Source organism: Bactrocera tryoni, chromosome 5 (assembly GCF_016617805.1).
Source record: "Bactrocera tryoni isolate S06 chromosome 5, CSIRO_BtryS06_freeze2, whole genome shotgun sequence".
Lineage (NCBI taxonomy): Eukaryota > Metazoa > Arthropoda > Insecta > Diptera > Tephritidae > Bactrocera > Bactrocera tryoni.
Genome location: NC_052503.1, coordinates 144,647 through 165,850, shown reverse-complemented (window position 1 = coordinate 165,850; position 21,204 = coordinate 144,647). Strand labels below are relative to the sequence as shown.

Sequence of the window (21,204 nt, the reverse complement as noted above, 5' to 3'; positions counted from 1 at the left end):
CCTTAGGGAAGCAATTGCATGGAAGCATGTGCATTTGTCGGACGGCGGGCAGTATGCAGGTCGCAATTTCTATCGGAAACAAAAAATTCAAAAGAGATTCATATTTGTTAATAACTTTGTTCAAGTTAAACTACGAAAATTTCAAAAAAATAATTTTTAAATTCTAAAAAATTTTAAAATTTGAAGAAACAAGTGGTTTTTGACCAAAAATATTTTATGTATGTATGTTCAAACTTAACTTTTCTTAGCTTTTTTTGTTTAAATATAAGATAATTTAATGCCAAAGATAATAAACTTTGCCTTAATTCCATACGTTTAGTTTCTTCTATCCTGTCCGCCAATTAAAAAAAATCGTAAGAATGAAAACCGAGAAATCGCGCGTCAAAGTTTTCGCTTTTTGCCCAAGCGCTCATATACATATGTACATATATATGTACATATCTACCAGTGCTCGGTCACTATTTCCCTTCTAGCTTCGACAATATTTCAAATTCCCATATATAACATTGGGGGTATATTCTTAGATAATTTTTAAAGAGATTTAAGCAAAAAAAAATCCTCCCTTAAAGAAGATTTACAAAACGTATTAAACGTAACTTAACACCCAAATGCGTCTATATTCATTCGATAAATGTTGTCTCTTAAAATATTTCTTTAATTCTGAACTCATTAAAAACTTTAATAGGATTTATTTTATGAATACATTTCATTTGCAAGTTTTGTCACATTAGTAAACTGCTGATTCGAATATTGGTTTTGCGTATGTTCGAAAAGACGAAAATCCAATCAGATTCTGTGACACCATTGAATATCAGAATTGGTTTGCAATTCTGACAGCTAAGCAATTCTGTCTTGGATTCCACAACACCCCTGAATAATAGAGACATCAAAATCTCTTGAATTAATATTTCGTGGCGCCTCCTTTGTTTTTTATCACGGTTTTTATTCGTTCGGGCATGGAATCAACTAACGACTGTAAAATTTATGCCGGTATACCGTTATACCAAATGTCTTCAATTATTCGGTCAAGTTCTGACAAAGTTCTTGGTCTCTTCTTGGTTATCCGCGCTTTCATGATGTGCCAAAGTTTTTCTATGGGGTTTATATCAGGACTGTTCCCAGGCCAGTCCAGTGATAAAACGCCCAATTTGGCTAAATATTTTGTTATCTGAAAAAAATTAAAATGTGTATTAACCATGTCTTTGTAAAAATGAAATGTTATTAAGGTTATGTAATATAAAAAATGTTACTTACCGATTTGGCTCGATGGCATGGCGCAGAATCATCCTGAAAAATTATGTTGTCCATATAGGAAAAGTGCTCTTCAATTGAAGGGACCAGGTTTTCCTGTAAGATCTGTTGGTATTTAATGGCGTTAATATTTCCATCAATCAAGGCCAAATGTCCAACACCATGATAGGAAAAACACCCCCAGATCATCTATTTTCATAGATAATATGACGCTTTAGGCCTGTATAGGAATCAGTGTGAAAATTGGACAATGGATGTCGCAACTCTCACCTTTAGAAGTAATCCTACAAGTATAACTTCTTAGGAACGATTCGACCAATTTATATCAAATTTGAATCAAAGCAATCCCGATATTCTTAAGTTATATTGCGTAAATAGGCGCAATGGACTACAATTTAAAATTCGATAGGAATCTTTCACTTTACAGTAATAAATCAAGTCCAATGAAAATATCGAAATATCACGATTGAAAATTCTCGAGATCGGACTGCAACTTTTCAAGCTCCCTTATGTCGAACATGTTATCCCTAGTGACTGCACCTGTACCGAAAATATTGGTAAATTTAAATTTCAGATATGGATAAAGTCGGCGCAAAACATTACTCTGACCTCAGTATGCTACATTATAAAAATGAGTGAATTGGACGCCTATTTCGCATATATCACAATTTTACGCTTCATTTGATTCTTCTGAGCCCTTCGTTAGTTGTTAAAATTAAATAAGTAGTAAAATAAATGCATATATAAAAATTATGAAATTTATCAAAATTATTCTTTTGAATAAAAGAACATAATAGCTATAAATAGTATATATACATACATACATACATATATATCAACAATAAAATTAAGCGTGAATTATTTTCAACAAATAAAATAAACATAAATATCAGCATTCTTAAGAGTTGTATTTTAACAATTTGCATCATAATCTAATGGACGAGTCTAAACTGAAGATAACTGAGTGATGAGAAGGATAATATGTGAAACTCATTAATTATGTTGCCGTCATATTTGGCAACAGCAACTGCAACTGCAACTGCAGTATGTACAACACTGCATCTTTATCGATTCACACGTTCACAATAAATTTCCATTTGCTGCCAAGTTGACAGCCCTGAGCGATCGCAATGGGCTATAGACGCTTTGAGCGCAAATATTCTCGCTGTGGTGCCCAAATGCGGCCGCTAATTGCTTCGGATTTATGTTGTTGCTGTATTTAAAAGTACTTAGTAGAATTCATATAAGAGTGCATACACCCGTACCCTCCACACCAGTCAAGCCATGAGTTCATTGGGGCGGCAATGATGCGCCTTTCTAATTCAAAATTATTGTTGGATAGCAGAAGTGGTAATGGCGGTGATGTTCTTTGGTTTTTGGCAGCGAGCTGACGATGGCGATTAACCAGGCGACAAAACTTGCCGCGTCTGCAACGTTTGCCAAGTGGCAAATTGTGATCATAAGTGATGAACGGTAAAGTTTAAAAATTATTAAATGCCAGCTGCCATGCCCACTTGTTATTCCGTATGTCAACTACACTTGTCCCTTCGCTCATACTTGCACATTAACATAAACAATCCGTAACTGAAAATTGTGTATCATGCAAAAAAGCGCAACAATTATTGTAGCGGTAAGTAGTGCTCGCGGTTTGTCTTGAGATTCTTTTATTCGCCTGGTATTTAATGAACAACTAGTATTACTACATACCAATTTTCTATACAAGTATGTATTTATCTACATTAGCCAGTTATTTAAATAAATTAACTAAATTATTTTGCAATTCCTAAAAAATGTTTAAATTTGCTTTTGATTGCTAACTTACGCAACTAATAAATTTTAGACGTGTTCAAAACGCATCATGGTAACTAAAAAGGTAATTCGATGGGTTCTAATTTACAAAGATATACATAGGGCTGTGTAGAAGTTCACGCAAGTGAGGAAAGTTCTCTGATCGATTGATCTGATTCTCTTGGGAGTGACCAGAAATGATTCTTTTACATATGACTCAAGCAGCTCACAACTTCCGGTCTTTGACCAAGTATCCTCTGGGTAGCCTAAGAACATCCGTTCGAAGGCGAAACATCCCCTACATAGGGTTGTGCGCTGGGTTTGGGACCCGCCACGTAAAAAACTATACCAATGAAAAACTAACCCCCAAATGTGATCTAGTCACCGATGCCCAAAGCATACTTAAATTATGGAGGGAACTCTTCTCCAGCCTGCTGAATGGCAGTGAACGCACAACGCCAGGAGAAGGCGAACCCGATTATCCAATCGACGACGATGGAGCAGACGTTCCATTGCCCGACCATGAAGAAGTTCGAAAAACTGATAAGGAGCATGCATCAGCTTCTTTGTAAAATATGGTCGGACGAAAGCATGCCCAATGATTGGAATTTAAGTGTGCTATGCCCAATCCATAAAAAAGTTGACGTTGAGCAACACGAAAAGCTCCGTCAGAATCGGGAAGGACCTCTCCGAGCCGTTCGAAACCAAACGAGGTTTCAGACAAGGCGATTCTCTATCGTGCGACTTCTTTAATAGAGAGAGGGTACTACATATCTTCTATAAGAGTGTACAGTTGCTGGCGTATGCCGATGATATTGATATCATCGGCCTCAACACCCGCGCCGTTAGTTCTGCTTTCTCCAGACTGGATAAGGAAGCAATGCAAATGGGTCTGGCAGTGAACGAGGGCAAGACGAAATATCTCCTGTCATCAAACAAACAGTCGTCGCACTCGCGACTTGGCACTCACGTCACTGTTGACAGTCATAACTTTGAAGTCGAAGATAATTTCGTCTGTCTTGGAACCAGCGTAAACACCACCAACAATGTCAGCCTAGAAATCCAACGCAGGATAACTCTTGCCAACAGGTGCTACTGGAATCGGACGAATTTGTTAACTGTCGTGAACTTCAACTTAAACAGTTGTCGAAAATTATAAAATTACTTAACAACGCTTTATGTATGTCGACAAACAGATTCAACAAAAATAATAAATAAATAATTCAACGCGCTCGTGACGTGCCTTGGTAATGTGTAGCTTACGCCAATGGAAATCGAAAACGCCAATTGAAAATTTAACGATTGGAAATACTCTTTCGAATTTGAATTTCTGTGAAACTTATCACCCCCCGGTACGCTTATAATATTCGTAATTGACTCCAGGGCGGCGGTGGAATTATATTTCGATTAGTTTGTTGTTGCAGAGTTACTAGGCCAACACAAAGTGTTGTAATTCCATTCGCAATCAAAAGTGATTTAATCAATTGAGTTTCGCAGTGCGTTCAAAAGCTTTAAACATTGCTGATATAGAGATTTCATATGCACATACATACATACATTCATACATGGTTCGGCTGCTACGAATGTAGGTTACACTTACATGTTTGGCAAACTAGGCTATCAGTGTTATTATTTCATTGATAATTAAAGTGACAAAAATGCAAAATTATGTGACATTATGCCACAAACTGAAAGTTATATTCAATTCAACTAGATAGACTATTTATAGTTTCATTATTGCTTGTTAATGCTAATGTCCAATGTAAATATTAGTTTATAAATTTTCAATTGCATCTGTATAACTTATTGACATTTCTGCTATGAGACGGTACGAACGATTGCAACTGACGTGAGGTTATGTTAATAGAAATATATTAGTTTAATTGTAATAAGATGTATATCTCTCCAATACTGCTTACTGGCACGAATTTCATATTTGTGGGTTAGTTTGTTCTTGTGAGCTGTGAACAATTGTATTGTCCAAAAACTAGGTATTCTACTTATTCCATTACATTCACATAATTTTTCATTTCCGTAAAAGCTATACATTGTGATGAAAAACTACCCGGAAATTGTAAATAAAACGCAAAATATTTAGTTATTCATCAATATTTATTTTGTCTCCTTCAAAGTAATCCCCACCAGATGGAATACACTTATGCCAACGATTTTTCCAGTCCACGAAACACTTTTCACAAGCACTTTTTGGGATGGCATTCAGATCCTTCCGCGAATTTTGTTTTATATCTTCAATCGACTGAAAACGGGTTCTACGGAGCAGCAATTTCGGTTTGGGGAACAAGAAAAAATCATACGGAGCCGAATTTGGTGAATACGGTGGTTGATAGGTGGTATTCATTGCGTTTTTAGCTTTAGTTTCCACGTTTAGTTCTCCACGGATTTCTCACGCCTCAATAGGGCCAAATAAAACTCCTTATTAACCGTTTTTCAGCTCTTTTTTGTGTTTCGACTCGTTTATTTCTCTCCATTCTGATAATTGTTGACTTGTTTGCACTTGTCAGTTAGTTATAACACACGACGTCAATGTCTAAAAAATTTAGCTTTATCGGGACTAGTCGAGCAAGAATGCGTTTCATACCCAAAATATACACCAAAATCATTCGAATGGAATCGCGAGAGATGTCGAGCACTTTTGTCGTCTCTCTAACACTTTCCTACACATTTTCCTTTTTCACATTTTTAGTATTTTCATCAAATGAAGAGGTCAAAGGTCGTCCAGAAAGAGGCATGCCTTCAACGATCTCTCGACCGTCTTTGACGGTTTTGTACCACTAGTAGGCTTGTGTTTTCGATAAAACGGAATCCGAACACAAAATTTGGTTAGAAATACAAAATTTGAGACAAGTTTGATCGGTATTTTTAGCTATTGTAACATTCACAACGCATTACTGAGATGTACCGACTTAAGCAGCTGCTGTAAAAAAAACTGGTTTACAGATCGCGCACATATTTAGAATTGTAATTAAGGACAGTCCTACCAACTTATACATTTTTTTTAAATATCATTTACCCGGAGAATTCAATTGCAACTTCCAAGTGCTTTTTTGTCACAATGTAACCGGTTCAAGTGTTCAAACATTCGCTTCTCTAATAATATACCTGTTCGACGCTATTTCGCGAATAATTTTGATAGATTCAAAAGGTGGGTGACAATACCTTTTCTGTGGAGATGCATAAATCGGATTGATGTGGCTAATGTCGTCGCCATGCCCTCTGACACATGCGCAATAACGGTTTTTGTTTTGCTGGATGTGTAGTATGCGAGTTTCCACCGCCAAATAATAATTTATACCTTAATTTCACCCCGAAAGTCATTATATGTAGTATATGGGAGTTGCGGTAGCAAGGACCCCATTTTATCTATTAACTATTATCATGTCACATACTAAAAAAATATTCCCTGGATTTCATTAAGGTACCTCACATTCAGTCACCAATCATATGGAGCAAAGTCAGACAAATGTTCGAAAATACTGATAATAGTTGTATGGGGGCTAGGTCAAGCTGTTGTGAGTACAACACGTTATTTAATTTTCATTGAGATAACTCAAATATTGGACGATATACATATGCTGGATATAAAGTCAACTGGAAGTTCGAAAATCATTATATTAGGTATATGGGGCTCAGGGAAGTATTGACCCGATTCAAATCATTTTTTTATATGGACACATATTTTCACTGAATTTCAATTGCATACCTCCCGCAATAATCGATATTTTCAGCGAAAAGTCCACTATAGATACTGGGGTTCACATATTCGGTACTTAGGGGCTTGAATAGTTTTGCTTGGATTTTGGCAATTTTTGGTGATAAGGTGGCATACTTTAAAGGAATTATTAGTGCAAGATTTTATTCCGTTATTATAATTACTTCTTTATTTGTGTTCTGGTAGGTGAAAGAACCAAATGTAATTTAAAATTGTGTATTAGGTGATGTAGGCGTGGTTTCGCCCATTTTCGTACTGTGACATAGGAATATGAGAAGCATGCCATGTACTAAGTTTAGTCTATTAGTCGGGTTTCAAGATATGTGATTTCACCGAAAATTGGGCGGTGCCACGCCCATCAGTCAATTTTCGCACCGGCTCCCATAAAGCCTTCTCACACCATCTTGGAGGTAAAATGTAATGTCTATAGCTTAATTAGTTTTTGATTTATTGGGCTTTTAGTAGTTTTTAACACTACCGTTATATGGGGAGTGAGTAGGGTCATCTTCCGATTTCATCCATTTTCACACTGTCTTAAAATATTTACCCTCAGCAAACTTTGTTGTTGTTGCTTTAGTAGTTTAGGAGATATGTATATTAAACTAAATAAGGGGCGGGTCCATTTCAACTTTTTCAAAAATTTGTACCCACAGGTGCCCCTTGCTACTGCGATTCAATAACAAACTACAGTTTTATATCTAACTCGCTTAGTTTTAGGTAATACAAACAACCTTTAAGTCTACAAAGTTATTATACTCTATAGCTACAGGCTGCAAGAGTATAAAAATAAAACACCAAATTTATTATTTTTGTAAACATTTTTTATTTGAAGAATATATACATATATTTAAAATCTAAAAAGTTAACGAAACTATAATCATAAAAATAATGCAAGGTACTCGAATTGTATATATTTCACTTATACATAAAATATTTATTAAGAAATGAGGTTCAGAAGGTTTACTCCCTATCCAAAAACAAAACGTGCAAGGGGTGAAGTTATCCAATCGCAACACATGTCAAACATATTTTTTTGGCACATGTGAGAGAAATTGGTTTGTTTGCAAAGAAGCAAAGGTAATCAGTTTTAAATTTCACATTTCTATTAAAAAATGAGTCATTTATTGGCTGAAATTAGACGTAATGTTGGGCTTATCTCAAATCAACGCGTTTGTGTCTCTGTCTAATGTTAAACATTCATACACTGAAGTAGATTCGATGGATTTACTTATTTCGTTTCATTTTTGTCACTACGAAATTCAAATATTGTTTAACGAAAATTTTTTTTGCTCTATTTTTACAGCACGTGGTGCAGGCCGGTGTTGCGCCATTTCCAGGCGCTCCTACTGGCTACCCATCAAGCGGTGCACAGGTAGGCGTTGCCAATCCTGACAATCTATCTATGGGAGTTGCGGCCATCAAAGCTGACCAGGTGTCACAAATGAAGACTGAGAGTGGAGCGCAGATCTCAGGAAGTACAAATGCAGCCGCGTCAACCTCTGGTGTGCAGCTTTACATGCAACAGAAGAAAGTAAGAGCAAAAACACATCGAAAAATTCTTTTTGCACAAGTGAGTGTTTCTGTATATGCTGTAAAAGTTTGCGTGGATGTGTTGTTGAGAATCGAAATCACAGGGCTGATCCATAGTACGCCTGTAAATATGCTTCGAATCATTTTTATTTAAGATCTTTTTAAGATAATTTGCATGCCCATTTAACCAACCCTACCGCAATATTTTAATATTTATTTTCACCTTGCACAGCTACAAATAAACATATGTATGTGTATTCGATTTTAAAAACCAAAATGTAGAAAGAAACAAAAAATATTGAAAAATTCTGAACTTAAAAAATTGTATACGACACGTCTAAAACAAAAGATTATACACATGTATGTACGTGAATTATAAATAAATTTGTAATGCGCATGATATTGTTTACTTTTTCCGACAATTAAAGAAACCATCTTTAAGAATTACTAAATATTTTGAATGTAAAACCATAAAAATAATAATCTAATTAAGGAGGGAAGCCTTTTACAAATATGTTACGTAAATGTGCCGATTGTTAAAACGGAACTCACAAAGCTACTATTATTATTTATAATAATCGGTTTAAGAAAATGCATGCATTACAATTTTTAAGTATTTTTGAGTTATTACTAATGTTATTTTGTGAATTATCATTCGTATATTAGATTTCCTTTTTTCGTTCTGCTCTTAATTAATTTATTTTTATTTGCCAAAATCCATGAAAAGTAGAAACAAAAATATATGAAAATAAGTATAAGGATCTTAGCCACATGTGCATAAAAGTACACAATCATAATATTTGAAGCCCACATATCAATGTCAAGAACCCATGATCTATTAGAAAAATAAATCCATTGATTATTTACTTACGTTGGAGTTTCGACGACAAAGCAGCTGTCACAAGTACATACAAGTATATTTTTATGGAAATATTTATAAACAAGATCCGTTCCAAACCTATACGTCTGCATAACGCAAATGAAAGGGCACATGCATTTTTCCGAAAAGGAAGAAGTCGCATGGTGCCATATCAGGTGAATACGGGGAGTGGTTAATTGTTAAAATGTGACTTTTGGTCAAATAATGGATTCTGAGCAATTTTTGGTCGTCAGTCAATTTGTGCGGACCAAACCGTGCACACACCTTTCGTAAGCCCAAATGTTTGGTCAAAATGCGATAAATCGATGTTTTGCAGATGTTCAATTCTATTTCCATGAATTTCAATGATGATTTAGGCTGATTAGGCTGATTTTTGATGAATTCACGCACAGTTTCGATGGAATTTCCAGTAATCACGAATTTTGATTGGCCACAACAAAAAACCCCGAATTTCATCGCTAGCCAGTCGGAGAACCTATTGGAACTGGTGAAAATCTCAATCCGATTCCATATTTTTTCACAAAAACAATTTCTTATTTCTTATTATTCTACTTTTGACAAATAACTGAAAATTAAAAACAAAAATCAACTGTTACTTAAGCACTGCTTAAGTCTCCCATTTTCAGTACTTAAGCATAACTTAAGTATGAACTGTAAAACACTATTTTCCAGTTTTATCTTAAGCACAACATAAGTATGGACTGTAAAACCGGGCATTAGAGTCGCCTTAAAACATACAGGCAGAAATTGATCCCATAGCGCGATAGCGACTTTCCTACAGATTAATAATATTTTTGAAATTTTTGTTTTAGACCGAAATTGCGGCCGCAATCGTGCACATTTTTTTACTTACGGACCTTTTTTTATGTGTCATTTCAATAATTTATCTAACTATTATACACCTAATAAATAAACGTAAAAAAATCATTTTGTGTTCGTCATGTATGTATGTATTTTGTAAAAAATCGGACTGATTAGTTAATTTCAACATTAAAAAAAATAATCGCACTGAGACGATCCCTTAAAATGACAAAAACAATAACGTTGAAGTTGAATGAAAAATATTTTACAAAAATGAAAGTAAGGTCAATAAACTCGAAAGGGGAGATCTAATGGTTGACATCTTTTTAGTATTCTACATTATTGACTATTATCTAGCAGTTGGGTCGCAAGTACGTTATCATGGTTCTCCAATCGAGAAGGGTAATGACTACTTCTTCCTGCTTGATAAGTTCACGAATTTTTTCTGGTCGTTTGTTCATTCATCTCTCATTCAGTTCGATTTACGCATAGACGATAAGCTTAGTTATTAACCAATTGGAGAACTTCAACAGATATTCGATGATGGCGTGCAATCTCAATCTCTAAGTTTTCACAATCTTCGCTGTTTGGCATTACTGCGAGTGCGATTTAGCGATAAGCAAATGACACGCATGTTATACTCATCATTTTATTAATGATTGTACAATTATTAAATGGGAATTATTAAATAAGAAAAAACTTTTTTCTGTATTTATGTATTTAGCTACTTCATAATGAATTTTGGTGTTGGTTTAGCTCGAAGAAATATTAAATTTTGCAAATTAGTTATAATTTTTAATGAGCCTAATCATGCAAACTAAAATGTAGAATAAATCTCAAGAGATTATTAATACGAAATTAATGAATGAAAGTGAATAAACATTCAAACACCATTCTCCCGCAGACAAATCTGCCAACGGTGACATCGCAGTTCAACGGCTGCAATGTTTCCATCACATCACCTTCAACAGTAACGACGACGCCAGAGGTAGTTATGAATTCGCCTTTGTTAAGCGGTATTCCGGCGCAACAGCATAATGGCGGACTTGGGATTGCGCTTAGCAATGGATTGTCGCCCGTCCTTAATGGTTACGAAAACAATCACCAACAGATGCAACAGCAGCAATTGAAATTGCTACATCACCGATCTGGTATCCACCATGCGCACCAACAACCACAGTCGCAAACGCAGTCACAACCATCGGCGCCAACGTCGACGCCAACGACAACATTGACGATTACGTCATCACAACCGCCACCGCAAAGTATTGTTCTAGTGAGTTTTGTTGTCATATTAGCAAAAATTTGCACAGGGTAATGTGGTCGTGTGTTGGCCAAGCGATTGCCACTTGATTGTGCCGCACTTGCCACCTGCCATATTCGCCATATCTATCACTTTTCACATATCCACGTATTTAATAGTATGCAAATTTGTTTGCATCCTCGCTCGTACTCATGTAAATTATTAGTACTCGTACGTAGTTACTCTACATATACATATAATGTACACAAATTCCAGTTGAATTGAATTAAATGGAATGGAATGGAATGGAATTCGTGTTGTGTCCGTTTTACTAGCGCCTAAGATACTGCTGCGGTTATATAAATATTAATGCCACTGTAACGACAATTGCATCCTTCTCATACTTTTTTTCGTTACTTACTTATATTCATAACTATAATTGTATTGCATACATATCCATATATCGCAAAAAGTTGTACCCGCATTAAGCATTGCATAGCTTAAGGATGACTGCAATGCAAATTATTTTCAATGCGGAGCGGACTTGAAGTATATTTATTATTAATATTAACACTAGTGCCGCCACAGATAAATGTATATACATCATTTTCTGTAAAGTGAAAAGTTCGTTGCTTTTCATTGTTTTGTCCAATTCATTTGTAGTTTTGATTTTTAATTAATTCCGTGATTTTACGTATGCTGCTCATAAGCTAAGTTCTAGATTTAGAGCTTCTCATTTTTTACAGATGTAACATATAGTCCCTCCATGTTTTTTTTTTAAATGCATGTAATTTTGAGACATAAAATAATGTAAAAATGATTAAAATATGTACCACATTAATTTTCTTTGAAGGTATCCGCTGTCCTTAGGACTTTTATTTGGCAGCTTAAAGCATGCTAATAAAACAACTGCGAAAATCATTTCCACATATTCTTTAATTATGACATTTTCCTTATTTATGTAAACAATTTTATATATTTGGCGTTCCACCGAATCGTGAATATTATATACTTAGGCACAAAAACAAATTTATGTCTAAACAAACGCTGCTAATTTGTCATAAGAAACGTGCTCCAGTCGTTCAATAATATTGTTGAACTTCACACGCGTTACACAAAAGTAATTTTGATTCAATCTCTTAATTCGAAGTTATGCCTTTCAAAATTTACAAATGCGACGACTATTTGTTTGATGGCAGCAGATGTTTCGTCTTGCCCATTTGCTTCGCTTGCTTATCCAGTCTAGTACTACAGATAACCTTTTTTCGGTCCCCGGTGAAGGCAATCAGCATCAACTGATTTGATGATGTTTCATCATGGCTGAATTTACCGATCGTTGCGTCGAAGGTACCTTCTCTTTCCACCCTGGTGTTAAATCGCCAAGCATGAGTTTGACATCATGGCGGGGCAGCTTTCGTAGGTGCGCTCCATGAGCTCGTATAAAACATCTTCGGTCACATCGTACCTCTCTTCCGTCGAGGTGTGGGCGCAAATCAGCGATATATTAAAAATCGCTTTGATGTGGATTGTAGCTAGACGTTCATACACCGGGATGAATGCCAGTACTCGGCGACAGAGTCTCTCTTCTACCACGAATCCCACACCGAATTTGTTCTCCTTTATATGGACACTGTAGTAAATGCCACAAGGAGCTACTCGTCCTAATCCTTGTCCCGTCCATCGCACTTCTTGGTTGGCGGTGATGTCAGCCTTTACTTCACCTTCCCAATTAAGGGACCGTAAATTCTAGGTGCATGCCCTTAAATCGTAATCCTTAAAGTGTTTTCCATGGCTAGGCGGTTCTTAAACCCAGTGCGCAACCCTGGGGAGGTATGGTTCGCCTTCTCACTTTATACTACATATGTTCGGACCGACAACGAAAACATGTTTTCGCACGAAAACTTGTGTTTTCGTCTATGTAAAATCTGTCAAACGAAAACCCAGTTTTCGCTGAAAACTACTTGAAAACTTTCAATTATAATCGGTGCCTGTCTAGTTTAATCGATGTTTTTGGAAGACATATTTTGCCGGGCCAAAATTGTCACTTGATATTTGTTTACATTCCATATACAAATACAGCTGTCACTTGATATTCTCATATGAGGAGGATTCTCTTGCTCCTGCAAAACCCTCGCACGTGGCACGAATTGCAGAATTTTCTTCTCGGTGCAACGGCACAACAACAAACAGACCCAGAAAATGATTTGCAATGGCTATAAAATATGTCACACCATAAGCCATGTTTATTTTCGTACCGTCATATATCACTAGGTTCTGCAATGGGTGCTTTCTTGGCCTTGCATATTTCGGTATAGGATTTTTGCATTTTATGTCATCGTGTAATCTTGCAAGAGCAAGAGAATGCCGCTATTGATAGTTGTCAGCGAAATCTCATCAACATCACAACATACAAATGTGTTTTCAAAATGTTTTCAATGTCGGTCCGAACATAGTATTAGCTCGCCTTCAAACGGATGTTCTTTGGCTACCCAGAGTTTACTTGGTTTAAGACCGGAAGTCGTGAGCTGCTTGAACTATATGTAGAAGAACCGTTTCTGGCCACCTCCAAGTAAATGGCGCTCAGAGAACTTTCCTTACTTGCATGAACGTCTAGACATGACTCCATCATCCTTTATTTACACAATTAAGCTTGGGGGTAACCAGTCTGTTCAAAAGGTCTCCCTCCCCATCTTTAACGATCTTTTATTGCTTGTCATTGCTGCTCAATTTCGATATCAACACTTAGCGACTGTAAATAATAAGCATAGGGTAATGTAATAGGTACATATGTATGTAAATAGCTTATAGTATACCTTACAATAACAACGACAGTCATCTAACAGGTAATTTGGCAGTCATTGCTGAAAAAATCTTGTCTGCGCGCAGAATAAAGTTTCTATCATTTTTTTAAGGGCTTTGTGCAAAAAGTGATGTAAACAAACGTATGTGTATGAGTTCGCATCTCTCTTTAACACATGGGTATTCGGAGTTGATTCCCTATATATCCACACTGCTCACCGGCATGCCTTTTTCTAAGTTATTGCTGACCATAAATCTATTAAAGCTGAAAATGGTGCGTAATAGTGAAAAGCTGAAATGATTTTCTGATTCTTCATAATGATTCATAAATAGGCTTCAGCTTTCAAACTACAATATTTCCGGACGTTCTGATTTATAAATAATTTGTAAATGTAATTGAAACTTTTATAAAATACCGGTGTCCACAGTTAATTTTTAACCGAGTACCTTCAAAAAGCAAGTATTTTTTTAATTACCTTAATTTCAAGTACTTATATCAAATTTTATAGAAGATAAGCAACTTCTCACTAATAGTTCGAATCAAGTTTAGCGTTTTTTTTATAAAGATGCATGCAAGTTGAAACGAAAACATATTTTATACTTCAATAAAATAAAATAATTCCACTTTTCCGCCGACATAACAGATGCTAAATTTCAAAAGGTACACAAAGTATTAATAATATGTATATTTTTCTTATATTTCCCTCCCTATAGTCTTCAGTATTGATCCAAAATGATCCTGAGCTGAATGTTACTCAGCAACAAATGCAACAACAACAACAATGCAATGCAAATAGCTCCAGTGGAGGGTCCGGTAGTGGAAACAGCACTATTACGTCGATTTCCAACAATTCTGGAACAGTAGGATCTACAGTCACAGCCACGACTAGCAACAGTATAAATAGTTGCATAAGTAATCAGAACCAACCTGTAAACGGAAACAGTGTAGCCAGTGGAGTAGTCTCGTCAGGGGATATAGCCACTACCGCGAATGGCGCCTCCACATCCTCACCCACCATCACACCTGGAAACTCAGATGATTTGCTAGGAAGCACCCACCAACAACAGCTTATTACTGGAATGGGAGGGAGTCCAGCCGCTGTCGGCACTGCGGCAACCTCTACCACCTCTACGTCAGTTGCTTCCGGAGCACTAGTCTCAACAAGCACTACTACTAATGTCGCCAACACTGGTTTGTTACCTACTATTATGTCCACCCCACAGATGGTTTCCGGCTCAGTTGACTCTGGCTCGGTAGTGTCGCCATTGGTAAGCGGAGCGAGCACTTCTCAGGTCATCGCCTGTCTCAACGCGGTTGGTGTTGGCACAAGTGGTGGAATCATGACTTCTGCCGTATCATCGACTCCAGTTGCCACTAGTCTCACTTCGGCCCTAGTTCCATTAAATCAACAGCAACAGCAACAAACTATCATTGATTCCAAAAATCAACCGAAACGTTTACACGTTTCGAATATTCCATTTCGATTCCGTGATCCTGACCTACGCGCTATGTTTGGGGTGAGTTAACTATCATATTTTATTCAAACCGCTATATACTTTATGCATACCTCACTTACTTACCGCTAGAGATAACTTATATTTATTTTATATACTACTTTATTATCTCCATAATTGGTCATTACGGAATTCAATCACAATGGAAATTCGCAAATGAATCATCTGTAATCAAAGCAGCAATTTGGAACTATATTGGATGTGGAAATCATTTTCAATGAACGCGGCAGTAAGGTGAGGAAATTTTTACGATTATCTTATAAATTGAGTGTGTATGTCTGAATATGATGCTTTACCATAACACATTAGATTATATTACTGACCTTCTTTTTCCTCCCCATCCTATCCGCAATAAAAGATTCAAAATCATTAATCAATATGACCACATTCTCTGCAGAGATAAATTGTGAGGGCCGCCTTTATTATAATATTCCCATCTATCATTTGTATCTCTATGTATCGATTTAAAATTCATTTTTATGTTCAATTTAAAACAAAAGTAAAACCAACGTATAATAAAAAAAAGGATATCATTTTAAATAAACCATATTTGAAAATGTTGCTCTTAATGATTTATAACAGGAATTAACATATTTAATATAACTATTTTGTTTATTGAAAACTTTTAATTTTTACGCTTTTTGCCACTTGAATTGTAAATACTTCAAATCTTTCTACATAGACTATATATAATATGTATGTATTACTAATTAGCTAGATATGTTTCTATTTCCCTTTTTCATACCCTAAGTAACAACGAAGATTTGTAAGAAAATTTTAAACAGGAAAATAAATCTTACCAGAACTCTTCGCTTCCGAATCAGTTACAACGCAATTTCGTAGATATCGTCATATGACTATTAATACATGAACAATAGAATGTAGCCAAAGTATTATTTTCACATTTTTTTAATCAATTGAATTCTTCTTTAACTTGGAAAGATCAGGAAGTGCAGGGAAAAAAGGAAAGTTTGAACGTGGTAACCGAAGGAAAATGAATGAACACTTTTGCATGACACACCCAATCCCAATAAATTAGAAGTGAAATAGCTTAGAAATACTATAATATGTATGTATACGGTTTTATTGGAATCTGATTTTATTTCCCTTAATTGTTTTGAATGACTGTAATTTAAAATATATATATTTCTTTTTTTTACAATATATACTGTAATTCTTGTCCGATTGCATGTGGTTGCGATTACAATTTGCTGGTGATGTGTTGATAATACGATGCTGCAATATACTGAATGCACAATGTTGCCTTTCTACTATTATGTGGCATGTGGCACACTATGATGTGTATTTATGGTGCTTCATATGTCATATAATAGGGCTTTGGCTTTGTAACGTTCGCAAATAGCAACGACGCTGAACGAGCTCGCGAACGTCTTCACGGCACTGTGGTTGAGGGACGTAAAATCGAGGTGGGTGCATGCTGTATGATTATTTTAACCATACATTAACAGTCGATTGAATCTTAATTTTATTTATAATATACCTTTATAACTCATATATGTGTATGTATACGAAGATTGCTATTTATATTTCTTGGCCAACAATAGAAAATTGATCCTGTGTGGTTGAAATCAGTTTTTGGATGAAATGATTTTCGAAGCACGATACCGGGGAGCGAATAATGAAAACGCATAAAATATTTAAGTTGTTAGCTGATACATTGTGATTCTGTTACTCCGCGCCAAACGGAAAATGGATACTGTTTATCTAACTTTTTACAGAGTTTAGCTTTAATTACTGCAAAGAATACGAACACAACGCACACATTAGAATATATTGAAATTGATTATTCTAATAAAATTATGCCTAATTTTTCTAGATCACACGAAAAGTGCCCAAAGTCAGAAATATAAATAATAAACTACTTATATATACATATCTATGAATGTATGTGCCATATACTATTAGTATTGCATTTAAATGAATTTATTGCATTTTTGTACGTATTCACTATGTATAACTACTTTATCAGTATGCGGATATTATTGATCACATTCTTGTGTAACAATTCATATGAAAATAACAATTAATTTAGTATTTAATTAATTAAAAATTTGCTTACTTTGAGGTACTTACTGCAAAACGGTCCTTTTTATAATGAGTAATCTAAATTATCGTTGTTAAATGAAAAATCATGAAGAATTAACTAGGCGCAATAAGATTTTTATATCAGGTAAAACTGTCAAATATTCGGAGTAGACCATATCTATAATATCCATATAGAGGTAATCGTTTCAGTTAGTAACCCCCATTCCACAGTAAATAGGCGGTGTTGCATTAGGTTTGAACAATTTTTTAGTCAAGTATTTGTCTAAATATTGGTTTTCTTAATTTAAATTAGTGTATCATTTAGTAATTTAGAAGAGACAATTCTGTCACATTTTTATACTTTGGAACGTTTTAATTTACGAACTTCGGAAAACGGGTAATTAGTGCGTAATTCACAAAAAGATCAGAGTAGATATAATATAATGGTTAGCAACCACTGCTAATTAGTTATTGTAATTATGCAGTATACTTTCTATAATTATATTCATAAGGAATCAGTTTGAGATTTCAAATTTGTTACATATTTTTAATAAGAGAACTGACTGGCTTTGCAATTTTCGAATTAATGTATGTAGTATACAAAATTTTATCCGATTTACGTTTTTTACATCTAGCACTGGATATCTGTCATTTGGTTTATTGCATTTACCGATATTTTTGCTACCAAATTAATTTTTTAACAATTGGATTAATTTATCTAATAAACGCTCTAATTAAAACTATCAGTAATAAACCATTAAACTAAAACTGTAAATATTTTAGATTTAATTTTATATGCGAATTTTATGCTATTAGCCGAATAATAACCTTCACTTTCCGGAATGCCTTTGTTGTTCGTGATATTACTAAGCCGATTCACGCCCAGAATTATCTGATACTTGTCGTCTATTAATGCAGATGTATTTGCATATGTTTGTGTGTAAGTAATAAATAATGCTCTTATATGCATTATAATATATTCTGCGAAATTAATATTGTGCTTTTCGGATTTAGATTTCGTTATATTTGTGCTGTAAAATTCGTAATGAAAGAATGTTTTTAATTTCGCCACATAAACATAAACAATCGCTTAAGTAGTTTAACACATGGTGAACTAGAACTGCTGTTGATGTTAATTGAAAATGCACTGTTCCACGCCATGTGGTCTCTGTCAGACTTACGGGACGCAACACAATACAATTCATTGGCCTCGCAACTTACAACAACGTCATAACCTACTTTGGTGTGAAGCGTACTTATGAAAGACAAGTGCACTTTTAGGCGTACAAAATCCTTTGTACAAACTAGAAAATGCCAGTGAGAGCAAGTATTCTTATTAAGGGAAAATATGTAAATAACAACAGCAACGGATACAATAATAAAACAGCGAATTTGGCTAACAGCAAAAACTGAATATATCAACTGTTTTGAATTTTATAAAGTAGAGAAACGCTCTTCTGAAGTGTTAATAATCCATTAGTTATAGTAGGTTTTAGCAGACAACATTAAACTATTCAGACTCGATTTCTAGGTTAAGTACTTTAATGATTTCGAAGTACAAGCCTTTGATTTCTATGGTTATGGTTGTGAACGTAGTAAGTAATCTTGTTAAAAAACATCAAAGTTTCTAGTTAAACACAATTCAAAAGATTATGTGAATGGATACTTCTATTTGATTATACAAATAGGATTTTTACCTCTTTAAGATTTCGCGAATCGAGGAAAGCTATCAATTAATCGTCCATATCCTTAAGCTAATGAGGAGTCAAGTCAAAGTAATTGTTCTCGAGTACACATACTAGTCCATAGATAAATAAGAGTGTGCATATGTATGCCATGTACGTGTTTATATACATATATGAAAGAGATTTGAATGTATTTGGGTGCATGCATAGATAATTTTGTTTGCGAAAATAATATACCTACATAGTGCATATAATATTTGAACGTTAATCAATTTACTTTTTTAAATTTATGTATGTATATATGTAAGTGCACTGTGAAAACGTATTGTTTGGTTGCGTGTGTGATACTGCTGATGTTTTTCATTGATTGAATATTTGCCTGCGGATGTCCACATATCCGCCATACAGCTATCGTATAAATGTAAACATTTGAAAAAAGAAATAATACAAAATTTCAGCTATGACCAGGAATATTACTATTGAGTGCAAACATCATTGAAAATTGGACGCCACCAACTGGGCGATGTATACTTTGTTGAATATTGAAGCGTTCCTCAAAGTAAGCAAATGTATATTTAAGGTAGCCTTACTCAAAAATAATAATAACACTAGATGGATAAGATATATTTTTACTCTTTAAAATTGCATATGTCTAAATCTAATATATTGTCTAAAACTCTTTGAAAATTTAATTTCAATTTTTGGAAAACGTCTGCTTATACATCCAACTTCAACTAATAAGGTGAATAACGCTACAGCTCGAGTACAAACCAAAAAAGTAACTGCTGTTCCAAATGGTAAGTTTTTTTGAAGAAAATAATATCTTATTTTTAAATTATCCATCCGTTATGGTTTAAAGCTCTTAAGTAATAACGTTAAGCTGCGGAACTCTTGAATAATAACCTATAGCTTTGCAGTTTCTTAATATTTTGGTATACACAATTTTTACATGTATGCGTTTAATTACCTAAACTAGAACAAAGCATATAGGTTTTTCGATACTATTTCCAAAGCTAATTTATCAAATTATAATGAGAACTGTATAAAAAAATAAACAAGAACATGAATATGAGCTAATGAGCATCCTGTTATCGAAGCGTACAAAATGAGTTAAACACAAAATTTTATTACGGCGACCTTAGATGGGCCCTTACTATAAAAAATATTTGAAAACAAAGTATCTCTTTAGGACCTCATAGTATCTTACGTAAGAAATGAGTTGGAAGTTAAAAGGAAAGAATACCGATTATGGTTAGACTGAAAGTATATGTCTTGTACCAAATAGATATTCAACTAGACTGCCATTTCTCATATATAGGTTATTCCTAGCGATAACATCCTACCTGCGCATAAGGTCTTACACCATTTTACCAAATTATTTATTTACTAAATCCATGATCATAAAGTTGTTAGCTTAGATCTTTACTTTAAAACCAAAGAAAATAATAAAAACAATTTATTCGAGTCTTTAGTGTATTCCAGAGTTATAATAAAATCATGCTCTTTCTCGCATCTGCTTATTATTTCAAATGTTATACATATAAAATAAAGTCTCACTATATGAATGTTTCATTCATCATTGGCTCGTAAAGTTCGATAGTAAATTCAAGTATGTTTTATTATTAATTTATTGATATTGTTCTTTACAACTTAGGCATATTTCAAAGGATGAATTGTTAAATATATAATAGAGTGATTAAAAAAAAAACATTTTTTTTTTCGTTTGGTACTCGGAAAAATAGGTTCCTAGACACCTCTAAGAAAGCCTCTCCAAACATGAGTTTTTAATTGTAACGGGAAGGTTCTCCTACATACAGTGCAGTCTTAGCCTCGAGGCAAATAAGGCAAGTGCCTATGGGCCCATCGGTACTTAGGGGCCCACTAAAAAAATTAGAACAATAAATTAACTTGACTTTAGTTTTAAGGTATGTTTCGA

At 34.6% G+C, this 21,204-nt stretch overlaps 1 protein-coding gene and 1 long non-coding RNA gene across 21 annotated transcripts in view; one reads left to right on the top strand and one right to left on the bottom strand.

Moving 5' to 3' along the window:
* LOC120777589 (RNA binding protein fox-1 homolog 2-like) overlaps positions 1-21,204 on the top strand; it is a 119,584-nt gene that overhangs the window by 65,679 nt on the left and 32,701 nt on the right. For 18 of the 19 annotated variants that reach the window (XM_040109005.1, XM_040109023.1, XM_040109020.1 and 15 more), the window contains 6 exons: positions 8,073-8,300; positions 10,885-11,256; positions 14,737-15,540; positions 15,718-15,771; positions 16,872-16,964; positions 20,011-20,065. In XM_040109005.1, the coding sequence (XP_039964939.1) occupies positions 8,073-8,300; positions 10,885-11,256; positions 14,737-15,540; positions 15,718-15,771; positions 16,872-16,964; positions 20,011-20,065 (1,606 nt within the window). The remainder of the gene's footprint in view (positions 1-8,072; positions 8,301-10,884; positions 11,257-14,736; positions 15,541-15,717; positions 15,772-16,871; positions 16,965-20,010; positions 20,066-21,204) is intronic. The other variant, XM_040109019.1, reaches the window with a different exon arrangement.
* Positions 16,893-18,702, bottom strand: LOC120777591. 2 transcript variants are annotated; one of them, XR_005705518.1, is made up of 4 exons: positions 18,412-18,702; positions 17,618-17,761; positions 17,039-17,292; positions 16,893-16,975 (listed from the first exon to the last, which is right to left on the bottom strand). It is a non-coding gene; the product is annotated as an uncharacterized LOC120777591 (long non-coding RNA). The 2 variants fall into 2 exon arrangements; XR_005705517.1 differs by having other exon boundaries at positions 17,618-18,702.